General features: G+C 46.0%; 1 protein-coding gene across 4 annotated transcripts in view; it reads left to right on the top strand.

Annotated features, from left to right (window-relative positions):
- CLIC5 (chloride intracellular channel 5) overlaps positions 1-16,490 on the top strand; it is a 198,011-nt gene that overhangs the window by 170,300 nt on the left and 11,221 nt on the right. For all 4 annotated transcript variants that reach the window (XM_060308967.2, XM_060308963.2, XM_060308964.2 and 1 more), the window contains one exon: positions 12,477-12,661. In XM_060308967.2, coding sequence (XP_060164950.1) covers positions 12,477-12,661 — 185 coding nt within the window. The remainder of the gene's footprint in view (positions 1-12,476; positions 12,662-16,490) is intronic.

Below are 16,490 nucleotides of genomic sequence, written 5' to 3'. Positions count from 1 at the left end.
AAACCTGATCACAGAACCTAAAGCAAATATTTATTTCATTTTACTTAGCAAAAACCTATGTAGCATTTGATCAGTACTATGTGCCATGCCCTGCTCTAAGCACTCTTTATAAATGTTTATTTCTTTTTTAGAATTTATTATTATTTTTTATACAGCAGGTTCTTGTTAGTCATCAATTTTATACGCATCAGTGTATACATGTCAATCCCAATCATCCAATTCAGCACACCACCACCCCCACCCCCTGCGGTTTTCCCCCCTTGGTGTCCATACATTTGTTCTCTACATCTGTGTCTCAACTTCTGCCCTGCAAACCGGTTCATCTGTACCATTTTTCTAGGTTCCACATACATGCGTTTATATACGATATTTATTTTTCTCTTTCTGACTTACTTCACTCTGTATGACAGTCTTTAGATCCACCCACGTCTCAACAAATGACTCAATTTCGTTCCTTTTTATGGCTGAGTAATATTCCATTGTATATATGTACCACATCTTCTGTATCCATTCGTCTGTCGATGGGCATTTAGGTTGCTTCCATGACCTGGCTATTGTAAATAGTGCTGCAATGAACATTGGGGTGCATGTGTCTTTTTGAATTATGGTTTTCTCTGGGTATATGCCCAGTAGTGGGATTGCTGGATCATATGGTAATTCTATTTTTAGTTTTTCATAGAACTTCCATACTTTTCTCCATAGTGGCTGTATCAATTTACATTCCCACCAACAGTGCAAGAGGGTTCCCTTTTCTCCACACCCTCTCCAGCATTTGTTGTTTGTAGATTTTCTGATGATGCCCATTCTAACTGGTGTGAGGGTGATACCTCATTGTAGTTTTGATTTGCATTTCTCTAATAATTAGTGATGTTGAGCAGCTTTTCATGTGCTTCTTGGCCATCTGTATGTCTTCTTTGGAGAAATGTCTGTTTAGGTCTTCTGCCCATTTTTGGATTGGGTTGTTTGTTTCTTTAATATTGAGCTGCATGAGCTGTTTACATATTTTGGAGATTAATCCTTCGTCTGTTGATTCATTTGCAAATATTTTCTCCCATTCTGAGGGCTGTCTTGTTTATGGTTTCCTTTGCTGTGCAAAAGCTTTGAAGTTTCATTAGGTCCCATTTGTTTATTTTTGTTTTTATTTCCAGTACTCTAGGAGGTGGATCAAAAAGATCTTGCTGTGATTTATGTCAAAGAGTGTTCTTCCTACGTTTTCCTCTAAGAGTTTTATAATGTCCGGTCTTACATTTAGGTCTAGAATCCATTCTGAGCTTATTTTTGTGTATGGTGTTAGGGAGTGTTCTCATTTCATTCTTTTACATGTAGCTGTCCAGTTTTCCCAGCACCACTTACTGAAGAGACTGTCTTTTTTCCATTCTATATCTTTGACTCCTTTGTCATAGATTAGTTGACCATAGGTGCATGGGTTTATCTCTGGGCTTTCTATCTTGTTCCATTGATCTATGCTTCTGTTTTTGTGCCAGTACCATATTGTCTTGATTACTGCAGCTTTGTAGTATAGTCTGAAGTCAGGGAGTCTCATTCCTCCAGCTCCGTTTTTTTTTTCCCTCAAGACTACTTTGGCTATTCGGGGTCTTTTGTGTCTCCATACAAAATTTAAGATTATTTGTTCTAGTTCTGTAAAAAATGCCATTGGTAATTTGACAGGGATTGCATTGAATCTGTAGATTGCTTTGGGTAGTATAGTCATTTTCACAATATTGATTCTTCCAATCCAAGAACATGGTATAGCTCTCCATCTGTTTGTATCATCTTTAATTTCTTTCATCTGTGTCTTATAGTTTTCTGCATACAGGTCTTTTGTCTCCCTAGGTAGGTTTATTCCTAGGTATTTTATTCTTTATCTTTATAAACGTTTACTTCTTAATAGGAGTTTGCTTTTCTCACATCACAAGAAGTCCAGAGAAGAGAGAATTCCAGGCAGTTGTAGTTCTTCAAGAAGTCATGCATCCAGCTCCTTAGAGCACCTGATTCTCCATCTTGAGTGTGTGACTCCCATTCTCATGTCACAAGATAGTTGCTCCACTTCCAGACATTACATCTGAGTTCAGGCACTGCCAGCTATGTCTTGTTTTTTCTTTCCCAGAAGCGTATCCATCAATTTCCACTTAACATTTCATTGGCAAGAACTTGATCATTTGGCCTCCTCTAGTCTGGGAGTCTGGGAAAATAAGTATTTGTGACCCAGCATGTTGCTACTCTGAAAAAATCTGGGTTCTCTTGGTAACAAAGAAGGTAAGAGTGAATTCTTGCATATAATTCACTTTCAATTTAGTAAGATTTTTTTAAAAAACTGCGGTGAAAATATCTCAGCTAGCCATGCCAAAAAAAGGCATACTATTTCAAATTCTCCCTTGGGGTTGACCAATTCTGAATCATTACCCCACCTAGGTTTTAGGCAACAGAAATATAAAATTGCACACTTAATCTGCAATACTCTTACTTCAAACTTTAGAAAATACAAGACTCACGTAGCAAAAGCTGTTTAGTAAGAGTTATAATACACAGTGGAGAGTTTCCACCCCCCCCCAGACTGTAATCCATGGGGGGGTAAGAGCAGGCACCCAGAGATCTGCTCTGAGCAAGGGAGGGGGCGGGTGTTATTGTGGCCTATCTGGAAAATTCTGCAAAAGTGTCGGCCACCCCCAACCCCCGCTCATCTTAGCCTCTAAGTTTGCCTCATTGCATGACTGTTAGGAAGAAGGCCCGCTCTGGTGGGACTGTGGTCACGGCAGCAGAGTCAGAGTGAAAGGACCAGCTGAACACAAGAAAAAAAGACTCTGCCTAATTCATCCGGGGTGACTTTCTCGAGGCAGACGACCAGTCAAGCACGATATTTATCAAACATTCCTTTTCCTTGCAACTCTGAGAATTTATTAGCTGTTTTGTAGCTTTGATCCTTATACAGCAGCATCATCACACACTACACATAACGACCGCTTACTGCCTGCCAAGCGCTGTCCCAAGCCCTCTGCAGGCATTATTCACGGCCACCCTATAAGGTGTGCTGTGCTATGATGTCTATTTTGCACATGAGGAAACTGAGACACCAGAGGTTAAGGTAGTATGTGGCAGAGCTGGGATCCCAACCCAAGCAGCTGGTCCCATGGTCTGTGCACTTGATCTGGGCACAGTATATACATTTAATACACCTCATTATTGAAAATGCATGTGGTACGGAGTTTTTGAACAAGAGTAGGTAGGTCATTTCGGAAATTGGGATCAAATCAACTCATAAAACAACACATACTGATTGAACAACTACCATGTGTGTTTCGCTATATATACCCAACCATCCCAGTTTCACCTCTAGAGTCCTAACTCAGCAATCTGTGGGGGACTAGGAGTCCCAAACCTGGCCCATAGAGGGCGCTCCATAGATACCCGTTTAACAAATGAAAGAATGGACCAACGGGAAAGGAATTTATAATCACAAAACGACTAGAACCAGTAATCATTTAAATACAGAGCTGTGACAGCAGGGTGGCCGTTTTTAAAGCTGTTAATAGCTCTTACATAAAAGATGTGGCCATTTGAGGATGAAGCAAGACAGAATGTGGTTAAATCATTTCAGCCTGTTTGGAGGGGTTGAGAGTTGAGAATGAAAGTCTCTAGGTCTAAACGCTGGAACAGATGACTGAGAAAGTTAGAACCTCCCTTGGCCAGCTCCTTCCAAATGTTTGAACATCAACACTCCAGCTAATCTATGGCCTGGTACTTAAAAATAACCTGTTGGAAAGTCACTGTAAAAAAACTCCCAGTTTTCAGCCTGATTCAGTCCGCTGCATAAACTACAACCAGCATTAATAGCTTTAGTCAGCATTTATGTCGCTCTTCCTATTAGCACAATGGGTTTTACAACCATTTATGAGTTTCTGGAAAGCCTAATAGAAAACACACATACGTGTTCGCTGTGGAAGTTGCAGAAGTTTTTTTTTTTTTGAATCTCCTTTAGCCAGTAGGGGGCGCCACCTCCCCGTCACAAAAGTCGGGGCCAGGCTCCCTAATGCGGACCACATTCCCTCCTGGCGGCTCCAGCTAGTTTTTACCCTCCCTGGTGAGTTTCTGCATTTTCCTCTTCAGCTGGCTGCATTCAGTGTCTCTCTGTCTCTCTTTCTCCTCCCGCTCATAAGTAAACATTTGGGGCGTTTACATGGTACAGACTGTGTCCACAAAAGGAAACCTACATGTGAAGAGCTAAGTGATAATCTTTCTCTTCAAATTTACTGTGGCTTTTAGGAGATTTAGCAAATTATCTGAATCTGGAATTGTCTATGTGATCCATACCTCCCCTCATACTTTAAAATCATAGCTTATGAAAGGCATGTTGGATTGTCCTAACTTCTTTACCACGCTGGTGTTTTAAACACAGCCAGATAATTGGCAAAGACTCATCTTTCTTAAAGAAAAATATTTGTTATCGTTGTTTGTTGTTGTTGGGAATAATACTTCTGAACAAAGGGCAAATATGAAGTTGATTTGTGGAGCTGTATAAATAAGATGATTATTCACAATGATGCCCTGCAGGGTTTGAGGAGGGAGCTATGCAGAGGATCTGTCTCTTCCTCAAGGAAAATCCTCTGGAATTCTTTGGAAATCTGTCAGAGAGTGCCCCATTCACTCGGTGATTCGCTCCACGAAAGGGGGGTAAGGAGGCATCCAACGATGTCCTAGATACCAATCCACCGTAGTTGTAAGAGTTGAATCCTGCCTTGGGAGTAGAGAATTATCTACTGGCCTCTTACTGGAAGAACCACAAGAATTTGCCATTTAAAATCCCTCTCATTCAAGGCCAAAATCCCTTCTAGAATGGAGGAATAATACTCACGGCAGCACGAGCTGCAGACTCTTCTCAAGACCAAGGGACGCCACACAAGGGAACACTAGGGGGTCTGCTGAAATTGTCATTGCTCTTTGCTTTCTCATAAACCACTGTTTTTCTGCCTTTCCTGTTTTCACCAGTGCCTAGAAATGGGGGCCTGGGAACTGCTTCCCACATATGAGCCCGTCACAGACAGACCCCATTTGACAGCATCCTCCCCTCTGTGAGGCCAAGTCCACCATTCCTGGTCTGATGCCAAAGTGGACGTGAATTCTCCAAACCATCAAACCAAGAATATTTGACGCACCCAAAGAGCCCAGAGAGAAAAACGCTCAACCCAAAGAAATGATTCCAGGAGGCTTGGGGTCCTGAGCATGTTGGGGAATGCAGGAGTGGGCTTCACCCTCTGAGCTCCCTCGATTCTCCTTGGACCTATGAAGTTCTGAGGTGATGGGATAAGCCTCACTTCAGACAGCCAGCTTCTGCCTTGAGTTTATCTCTTGCTCTCATCTTTTCCCCACTCTGTCCTTGCTCCATCCTCAAACTTACATTCTACAGCCATAATAATGATCATAATTAGTATAATAACAATGATGTTTCATTAAGTCCCACCAGACTCTGTAGAACAAGTGGCAGGATTCAAACCCAGGTCTCCTGAACACCGGAGCTCTGGACCACCTTGCCTGGTATCATGCCTGTCATCACAGGCCCTCTCGGGCAGCCTGGTCCAGGGCTGTCTGACACCCCCGACCCAGGCTCTCTCCATCCCTTCCCTGATGATACCAGGGATATGCCAACATAGCCAGAGGACCCAGGCACAGCAGAGAAGGGCCCAGCAAACCGGAAGGAAAGCCGTTCCCATCTCCTACAACCCTGCTGCCATTTCTGCCTCACTGTGGTCTAAGGACCCGGCAGAGACACGGCTTTAAGAGTTAAGGGGCCGAGGGGATCAGTCACCCCTTACCTGCTTTGTGTTCTAGAAGGGTCACTGTGAATCAGAGTGGATGTGGCCCCCAGTTTCTACCTGCTTTATAATTTTCCCTCTATGTGGTCATTCATACTCATGTAACCCAGATATAACTGGGCCACCTTCCTCTCTTTAAGGACTCTTGCAAACAGAGAAAAGCTACATGACTCTAATTCCAAAACCTGGAAGAGGAACAGATCTTTACAGAACATGTTTAGTGAGAGGAAATTACACTGCCCGTCACAAAGCTGAAAGTCCTAAGTATGCCCTTAGAACATCTTTTTCTCTCCTCAAAATTGTATTCTTTATGACAGCATCTACGTTTCTGCTCACCTGGCCCACCGCTTCTCTTCCCCCACCTCCCATAACTCTCCTGGGCCTTTCTGCTGCCCCCGCCCCCTCCTGTCTCCTGGATCTTTGGCCCTGGGCATCTCACGGAAGAACAATTTGACCTCCCTTGGTTTCTGAAGAAAGCCTTCTTTCTCCAAAAGGTGAGGAAGAAGTGATAGTAAATTCTATTTGATTTTTTGTTGTTGTTTTTCCCATCACATTTTCATTCATGCTTAAAGCTATCGAATATCAACAAGGTGAGGCCATCTTTGTATTTTCCCTCCAAGAATATGTGATGGCCAGAAGCATCTCTGTTGTGGTCTCCCTCAAACCACAGCAGCATTTTTTTTTTTTTGCATCCTTTATATTGACATGGCCTCAAATGAGAAGATGAAAATAAAAACTTCAGTCAGCCAGATACTTCTCAATATCTAGATATTTCTTCCTTCATAGGCGAAACCCAAATGTATTTCTTTCTTCACCCAGATGTTTTGCTGTCACTGAGGCAATGGGACAGCACTGGCCCCGAGTACAGGCAGAGTTCCCATTTGTTACTGAGGAATGATGTAAAGGGCCCTGGTAGGCTCTCTCTTCAGAGATTACTCCTTCTAGAGCCAATCCTGGTTACCGAGAGCACCAAAGATTATGGCTAAAATCAACCCGTTAATAGCAGAGTACAAATACGTTATCAAATAGCTGGAAGCTAGGGCTTCCCTGGTGGCGCAGTGGTTGAGAGTCCGCCTGCCGTTGCAGGGGACGCAGGTTCGTGCCCCGGTCCGGGAAGATCCCACATGCCGCGGAGCAGCTGGGCCTGTGAGCCACGGCTGCTGAACCTGCGCGTCCGGAGCCTGTGCTCCGCAACGGGAGAGGCCACGACAGTGAGAGGCCGGCGTACCGCAAAAAAAAAAAAAAAGCTGGAAGCTAGGACATGAGGAATGGTATCCTGACAGCCACACTCTTGTCAGAGGATAAGGGTACGTGAGAAAGGTCTGCAGTATGGAAGGAAGACGGCAGGCTGGGTGGACCCCCAAGGAGCAGTGGGCCAGCGCATAGCATCCAGACGTGGCCTTGCAGAGTAGAAGAAGCTTAAGTTTTAGAATCCAGCAGCCCTGGTTTTAAATCCTCGTTTTGCTTTTAATTCATATGATAGGATTACTATTTTGAAAATATTTTCCTGAGTACATAACTCTAATCTGTCCTAGGCCTCCATCAACTCCATGAGAGATGAGGGTTTCTATAGAAGGAATTCTAAGAAAGAAAAAAAGAATTTAATAGTTAGCTTCTGATATTCAAAATGGCATTTTCAACAAGACAGTAGCCTTGCAAGCCAAGCTATTGTCTTAAAATGTCCTAGATGCCTTTTTCTCTCTCAATTTTTTCACGTCAGGAGCCAGGCCTGGAGGACTCAGCTCACAGGGAGGATAGCTGCTCTGTGGTTGATGGAATCTTGGACGTAGGAAACGGAAACAGGGGTTTTGGGGATGAAGGAGGACAGCGAGGCAGGGAGAAAGGGAACCAGAGACGTGTCTGGGGAGCCCCATGGGGTGCTTTGCTCGGGTATTCTTCCCAATCAAAGTTTCGGGCAGAGGCAAGGAGTATTCCACCTCTGACCACCACCCAAGGGTCAACATCCCCACGGCTACTCTGGAAGGATGTGGAGCGTCAGCGTCACTGAGAAGAGACAGAGCCCCTGTGGTAGCCTCCCCAAGCCGCCCACCCGACAGACCTCAGGCTTCCCATCTCCCCAGTGCCAGGAGGTCCCAGGGTCCTCCTCACATACCTACTCCCCATTTACTCACAGGGAAGCGCACGGGAGAGCAGGCTCTCTGAGTAACTGAGCATTTTTAATGCAAAAGAGACTGAGAATTCCCTAGAGGGACTATTGAGATTATTACATCAACTAGATTCTAATCCAGAATGGACTAAATTAAAGTTGTCGTTTTCCCACGACCCACGCGTTGGGAGCTTGTCAGGAAGAGCAAAGCGGTTAAAAACAAAACAAGGGGGCTTCCCTGGTGGCACAGTGGTTGAGAGTCCGCCTGCCGATGCAGGGACGTGAGTTCGTGCCCCGGTCCGGGAAGATCCCACATGCTGCGGAGCGGCTGGGCCCGTGAGCCATGGCCGCTGAGCCTGTGCGTCCGGAGCCTGTGCTCTGCAACAGGAGAGGCCACAACAGTGAGAGGCCCCCGTACCGCAAAACAAACAAACAAAAAACAAGGTACGTTTTTTCATGGTACGCCCCAGGAGTCGTTTGGACAGCCTGCTGGCACAGGCCTGTGTGCCTTGGATGGGACTAAGACACAATGTCTTTATCTGTTCAATGGGGATGAATAATAACTCTCATCTCAATAACATCGTTGTGTTTTTAAATGATCAGCGGCGTAAGCACCCCTGGTCCACTTCAGAACATCAGTGAGAGTATTTCGTGCCGGTGCTGGGGAACAGGTTTTGAGCAGGGAAAGGAACGCAGCAGGGTCCAGGGTGCCCGCTCTGGGGTAGGCTCCCAGTGACCACCATCTCCTTCTCCATGGGAGAGGTGAACAGACCCCCATCCAGGCTGCGGACCATGATCAGAGGTGGACCCCTGGTTCTTACCTGTCTGCAAGTTCACGTGCCAGAGAAAAATAACACACGAGAAACTGAAAACATAGCAACCTGGGCCCACAGGGCTGCTCCTGTCCTTTCAAAGGCCACCTGTGACATCGCTCAGCTCCAAGCGAATTTTGAGCCCCCGGGGTCTGCGTGGCTCTTTGCTGCTTGATATCCCCGCTGCACAAAGCGTGCCAGCAAACCCGGGCTGGGCCCTGCTTGCAAGAGCTCGTTGGAGGCTGAGTCTTGGCTCCCCGGTCCCCATTCAGCCTCCATGCCCGGGTAAGAGTATATTATTTTCTTAACTCAAATTGCCGTTTCCAAGTCATCATTTCTCTACGAAGAGAAAACAATATTGGGTCTTATGTAATATCAACCTCAGTGAATCTGGAAGTGATCATGGAATGGGTGGATTTTTTTTTTCCTCCTTAAAAAAGAGACAAATAAATTTGAGATTTATTTATGGCTGAGAATATTTACAAACTATTCCCCTTGTTTCCTCATCTCATATCTCACCCAGTGTGTTTGTGCGTGGCACGGAATAAATCTTTACGGGAAGGGTCGGGTGGCGAGGGGAGGAAAGCAGTTCAAGGACTGGGGATCCATCCAGTGCCTGGGACGTTAGGGGTCTCGGGGTCCCCTGGCCTCAGGCTTGCTTGCTGCTCTCTGAGGTTCCCCCTCCCTCCCCGCCCAACGCTGTCCTGCTACTCAGAGGAAGTCTTTTGGAGGGAGGGTTTCAAATGCCAACACAGAAGGAATTAACATCTTCTTGTCGCTCTGGTTTCTTTCACATCCCCTTCACTCTCACCAGAGCAGAAAGTTTAACAGCAACGGTTTCATGACCTGGGTACCATTAGCCAAAAGAGATCATTAAATTCTATGGATGCCAGATTGAGCGGGGGTCAGAAGAAGGAATGAGTTGGCAGGTAGGGGGGAAAGAAGCAGCAGAGAATGTATTGGCGCTGGTCTTTGTCATTCAACAACACAGCAGTGTGTTAGCACACAGGCACTCCTATCTCCCTCTGGCCCTGCCTCTCAGCACGGCTTGTCACCGAGAAGGATCCCGAGGGAGGGTAAGGGACAGGGCTGTGTCTGGACATTCAGTCAGTAAGAGAAGCCAAGCTGCAGGCCATTGAATTTCCTCCTCTAGGGACTGGGCTTCAGAATCGGAGCTTAGAATCTCTCGTGCTCTGCCGTACCTCGGATTTTTTGAGGAATATACTGACCAAGAGTGTGGGGTGAGGGACAGAGCAGGAGTGACTGCCACGTTTGGTAACATAATGGCAGTAAGTGTCATTAACTGATGTCCTAATAGGAGCCAGGCACTGCGTGACGCACTTTCCCCGCATTGGCTGAGTTATGACGCACTTTCCCCGCATTGGCTGAGTTAATCCTCCCGATGGCCTTATGAGAGTTAGGGATTTTTAATCCTGCAGTTGAGATGAGAAAAGCGATGCTCAGAGAGGTTGAGGAACTTGCCCACCGTCACACTTCGTAAATGCCAGGATCAGGGTCATTTCCAGGATTTGTGGAGTCGGAAGCCAATACAATAAATAGGGAATTTGAAAAGTCAAGTTCAAGGCCTTGGAGGGTAAGCCTCAGCAGCATCACAGCAAATTCACCCTGGGAGGGGTCAAAAATTAAACACAGGGTTAGCTCTGTCACATGGGCCCTTCCCTGCTGCCTCGTCTCCTCTTTTCTCTACCGTGATTATCGCCAACTCTGGCCTTCACGTTCCTGATCAAAAATGCACAAACACGAGTGATGCAACTGACACTCGGAAGATGTCCTCAGAACATCGTGACTTGATATGTTACGTGGCGTGTCGTCGTTGTAACATAAGGCAATGACCCTGCCCATTGCCAAACTTTACCCTTCCACCTTAAGAGACGGCTGGAGAGAGAGTTGAAATTTCTCCAGAACTATCCTCCCAAAGAGCTTCCGTTGCTGTTCTAGGCCTCTCTTACCAAGTTTCACGTTTCCAAGACTGGGCACTCGGGCAGGGACCTGCTCAGGTGTCTGGGGGCATTTGGAGTTAGAACCTGCAATGTCTCGTATCCCATCAATGTCTCTTTCCCTCGGGTGATATCAGCTCATCACATTTCAGCAGGCATTCTATCCGATTTTTCCTTTCTCCATTAGAATCAAGATTTTGTCATCATCTCCATAATGAAAGGGGTAGCGGAATTTGTGGAAGCAAAGAGACCCAGTATAAATCACAGCTGCTTCAGTGGGGGTGAGCTGGGGTGCTAAGAAGTATTGTTGGCGCCCTCTGCTGGTGCGCTTGCATAGGCTTGCCGTCCCATCCCAGTCTAGACAATTACTAAGGGGAATACAAGCATTTTTCCCAGCCCCGCTCACTCTGTTCTCCCAAACTGGAAACACAAAGCAGATGATGAAGTCCAAGTTCAAATGCCAGGGAGAAGGAAGTGTTGAGAAACCACATCCAACCTCCAGCCTGTTTTCACATGTTCCAGTAAGCGTTCAGTTGATGTATCTTGGGCTGGTGTCGTTTCATTGTCTCAGACAAAGTCTTTCTATGAAAAGACAAACACGGGTTATGCGAGGAGGAGCTAACAGAAGTCACATTTGGGGAAAATCTGAGCGAGAGCACAGTCCTCTGGGCTCTTCCTCCAGAGGCAGCTCCCTCCTTTTAGCTGCTGAAATTAACATCCAGCCTGATTCCCACTGTCTCGGTGTCAATCTCTAAACTAGAGTCTGGAAAAAACAGTCATTGGAGGGTGGGCTGATGACAGGTGCATTGGCCAATGACCTGGCTAGCCATCTCCTCCAGCGCTCCGGTGGACAGGTTCTAGGTTAGGGTTCTCTGACTGGAGTGGTCGGTGAGATTTCGGGTGGAATGACTCTGAGTGATAGTGATTTTCTATAGCTGCTCTTTCGAGTATTTTGTTCTGTTCTTATACGTAAGTGAATTATTTGCTAGATAATCACTGGGGCAAGACAGGAAAAATCTTCTGCCGCATTGTCTTCCCTCGGATTTTCACCCTTTGAGCTGTATCCGCGACAGGTTTCCATGCAGGCAGGGTTGCACATTTCTGGTGGAGCCTGCTGCCCGGTGCGTTGGCCATTCCATTTTGGACCGTTCTGATTTTTAGAACAACCCCTCTAGATTAAATTCAAGGATGCCTCTTTGATACCCGCTGGTTCCCTGGGGGCAGCCCCGGACATGGGTGCTCACTGTCGTATGTCATGTCTTCCTGGAAGCCTTCACACCTCTCCTCCTGAGGTTGGGTTAGCCATAGCTAAGGCTGCCCCCAAATCTGGTGCCTATCTCTGTCCTAGGACCTCTCTGCAGTTGTTGTTTACTTATTTAATAGTTCTTTCTTTCTACAAACTTATTATGCGGGTTGATTGCGGAATATCGGCAAGATTTAGATGAGCAAAAGAAGAAAGTGAAAACTGACAATTATTATGGCATCTGTTGGAGAGGAACTGTACAAGCTTTGACAGATATCCTGATGGTTGTATTTCTGTATTTATATGATCTTTTCCAAAAAAAAAGGATGAGCAAATGTTTATTGTTTGGTTAAGGTTTGCTTTTTCAGGCTGTTTAATACTCTTCTATGGCATCGTGTACGTGGCTGTCAGGTACTCTGTAGTATGGGGGGAATCAGTATCATGAGGCGGACAGGATTCTGGATAAGCTCCTTTGCTCTGAAGACCCCGTGGCTGTCTCCAGCGGCAGGAAGGTTGACTAAAGACACTTCTTTTGCTGTCCCACGCCAGCCCTTGAGCGAGGCCTGACCAAGGCACTGAAGAAACTGGATGACTACCTGAGCACCCCTCTGCCGGAGGAGATCGACTCCAGCACTTGCGGGGACGATGACAAGGGCTCCCGGCGCAAGTTCCTGGATGGAGACGAGCTGACCCTGGCCGACTGCAACCTGCTGCCCAAGCTCCATGTGGTCAAGGTAAAAACGCTTAATCTATCTGCAGACGCTCCCCAGGTCCAGCTCCATCAAAGGCCCGGGTCACCTGTGGAGGTGAGGCGAGGGCAGTGCCGCCTGCTGACGGAGAGTCAGAGCTCGGAAGTCACGCGAACCGGGACCCCAAGTCAGCCTCCGCGGCATGCTGGCTGTGTAGCCTCTCTGAGCTCCAGGTTACACCTGTAACATAGGCATGTATTGTTTAACTAGGGCTGTTGGGAGACTAACTGTGGCCTGAACGTTCCTGCCATATTGTAAGGGCTCGATAGATAATAGTTGCTATTATTGTCCTGTTATATATAGTCCTGTCACTCCACAGGCCTCTTCCTTACCTCTTCCTCATAGGTTTTCACTGGCCACACCTCCACCCCGACATCTCTATTAAGCGTGCCCTCATATGCATGTTTTCTTTGTGGGCAGATGCACCTTCTGATTCCCTGTAGCCACTCTCTGGGGCAGGCAGCCACCTTCCTCATCTACCAGTTGAAGAGCTGGATTTTCTTGCTACTGCTGCACTTACTGATCACGGTTAACCTGCAGTGTAATCCTTTCCTATACCAGCCTTAGGATCTGAGAATTGGAAAGAAGGGGGAAATTCTGAGGTCACCCTAATCTCCCACCCCAAAGTGGACCCCTTCCTGTGTGTCTGTGACAGGCTTCTGTGCAGCTGTGACTGCACGTTTCTGATGATGAAGAGCCCTCTGCCTACCGAGCCAGCCCTACTATTTTGGACGGTTCCAGTTATTAAACCATCCTTCTTTATATGGAGCCCAAACGTGCCTCCCTGCTCCCTTGGTTCTCTGGAGCAACACGAAACAGGGCTGCTCTCTTCGTCTCATTTGAAGACAGCAGTTGTGTCTCCCACATTTCTCTACACTAATACTTCTTGTCACATCCTTTTTTTTCATTTTTATTTTTTTAACCATTTTATTTGTTTGTTTTAAAATCATCTTTCTTGGAGTATAGTTGATTTACAATGTTGTGTTAGTTCCGGATGTTCAGCAAAGTGATCCAGTTATATATATATATTCTTTTTCAGATTCTTTTCCATTATGGGTTATTACGAGATATGGAGTATAGTTCCCTGTGCTATACTGTTGTTGTCTATCTATGTTATATATAGTAGTGTGTATATGTTAATCCCAAACTCCTAATTTATCTCCACCCCTCGCCCCCCAACTATCCCCATTGGTAACCATAGTTTGTTTTCTATCACATCCTTTTCTGACTCTCACCAGACCAGAGAAAATTACAGTGTGATCGTAGAGCTAGACTGCTCTCTACGTTTATATGTGTTAATATCTTATTGTCTCAGACAAAAAGCTCTGTGAGGACAGGTCTTCTCCAAGCATGATGGTGGGTACATGGTGGCCCTTTAATAAATACTCATTGATTGACCATTTGATCACCTAGCTTGTGATCCCCAGTTTCTTTCCACCTGTCACTAAGGAGAACCAGATTCAATCATTTATCAGCTGGATATCTGCCTACTGGTTTTCAGCTGATGTCCTGAGCTGGAAATCAGAGCCCTCCAATCAGAACACACGCCAGCTTGAGTTGAAATGTTAGCTGTGCACACACCGGTGCTCCTGCGGGACACGTCAGGGCTGGAGGCTGGCACAGAATCATGCTTGCCAGGGCTGATGGGCAGAGCAAATTCAGTCTATTAATAAGAAGACACTTTGGGTTTGGGCCAAGCCAATGGTCACTGGTAGGTCCAGCCAAGCTATGTCTTTGAAGTTATTCATTACTGCACGCCCTCCCCACCTCCAAAACATCTTTTGTTCTCATTTCCTGAGGAAAAAGTGGCACCATTAGGCGTGATATGATTCTATCAGTCACACTGTCAGAATGAGGTAATGGAAAGAACCCTGTTCTAGAAGTCCGGAGACCCAAGTTCTGGTCCCGTGGGTGCAGCAGCAGTTGGGCCAGGCCTTTTACTCTTTTGGGGGAATCATTTCTCTCATGCCCAAAAGAAGAGATGTGGATTACATTCCTCCTCGCCTCTTCCCCTCACTTCCGTCCCTCCTCCTGTCACTCACGCGTGGGTTGACCACCCACTCAAGAACCACGTGTCTGATCAGGTGAACAAATGGATCTTCCAGGCCTCAAGCTTCATCCTCTGGTTTCTCCAGTTCCTTCCAGCCCTGGACGACTAAGTTACACTCCTGTCCTGGGATGAAGTTCAGTGTGTCATTTACTTGGAGGAGCTGGGGATCAGAGGGAGGATGGCCCGCGAGGGGACAAAGGCTGGGCCTCACCTCCCGTCTTCTTGGATTTCTGCTGACCCAGCTTATCAGATCCCAGAGCCCTGGCAAACCTCTGAAGTGTGGAAAGCGCGAAGGGGCAGCCAAGTCAGACCTCCATTTTGGCTTCAGACGCCAAGACTTAATCTGGGCTGGGGAAGCTAACTGTTTTCATATGAAAGCAAATTCAGAACATGAGCATGGACGTTCCTGCGGACGTCAGAGCTTCTGCCGTGCGCGTCCTCTCCCTCTCTCTCTCATTGGCTCTCCTTCGGTATGTCTGCATCCTTGGAGGCTGAGTTGCTCTGGCCCCGCTGCTCACGGACAGCCTGGTTTGAACTTTCGTTGCCTGGCTGCCTTCTATTCTCATCTCCCCACACAAGCCAACGTGTGAGGAAAGAACCTGCTCTGGCCAAGGTCATGGTCCCTCCGGGCAGGGAGGGACACACGGGACTCCTGTGGCTGCCCCTGGGACCCTCGGCCCCTGGACCCTCACGTGGCACAGGGACCTGTTCAGCTGCTGAAGCAAACAGGAAGGGAGCTATATATATAAATACAAATATATATTCGTAAGGTGCATCTCTGCCGTTTTCAAGCTCACATTATATATATATGCTTTAAAAACTTGAAAATGCATTCCAGCACGTAGAGACTTGAGGCTGCCCCACGGATCAGTTTATAATTTTGAAAAATATTTTTTTTTGAAAAATATTTTTTGATCGATGCCTTGACCTCATTGTGGGCTTTTTCTTTCTGTTTTTTCCCATTTTTTAAATTGAAGTATAGTTCATGTACAATGTAAGTTACAGGTGTACAACATAGTGATTCATGATTTTTAAAGGTTATACTCCACTTACAGTTAACTATAAAATACTGGCTGTATTCCCCGTATTGTACATCTTTGTAGCTTATTTTATACGTAGTATTTTGTGCCTCTTGATCTCCTAGCCTCTATTTTGCTCCTTCCCTCTGGTAACCACTAGTCTGTTCTCTGTATCTATGAATCTGTTTCTGTTAGATTCACTAGTTTGTTCCCTTTTTTAGATTCCACATATAAATGATAACACACATGATTTGTGTCTCTCTGTATGACTTCTTCCATTTAGCATAATGCCCTCCAAGGCCATCCAGGTTGCTGCAAATAGCATTATTTCATTCTTTTTTTTTTAAATTATTATTATTTTTTTATTTCATTCTTTTTTAAGGCTGAGTAATATTCCATTGTATATAGACCACATCTTCTTTATCCATTCATCTGTTGATGGGCACTTGGGTTGCTTCCATGTCTTGGCTCTTGTAAATAGTGCTGCTATGAACACTGGGGTGCATGTATCTTTTTGAAATACTGTTCTTGTTATTTTAGGGTATAAACAGGAGTGGAATTACCAGATCATACGGTGGTTCTAGTTCTAGATTTTTTGCGAAAACGTCATACTGTTTTCCACAGGGGCTGCATCGCTTTGCATCGTATGGGCCCTTTTCATTCACTCTGGCAATTTCCAGCTGTGTCCCTTGGTGGAACCTCCAGCCCTGCATGGATTTTCTCATTACCCAAGACAGCCTTTCCT

This window comes from Globicephala melas, chromosome 11 (genome assembly GCF_963455315.2).
Source record: "Globicephala melas chromosome 11, mGloMel1.2, whole genome shotgun sequence".
NCBI classification, from domain to species: domain Eukaryota; kingdom Metazoa; phylum Chordata; class Mammalia; order Artiodactyla; family Delphinidae; genus Globicephala; species Globicephala melas.
Note: the sequence above shows the minus strand (reverse complement) of the source record. Positions and strands in the feature narration are given on the sequence as shown.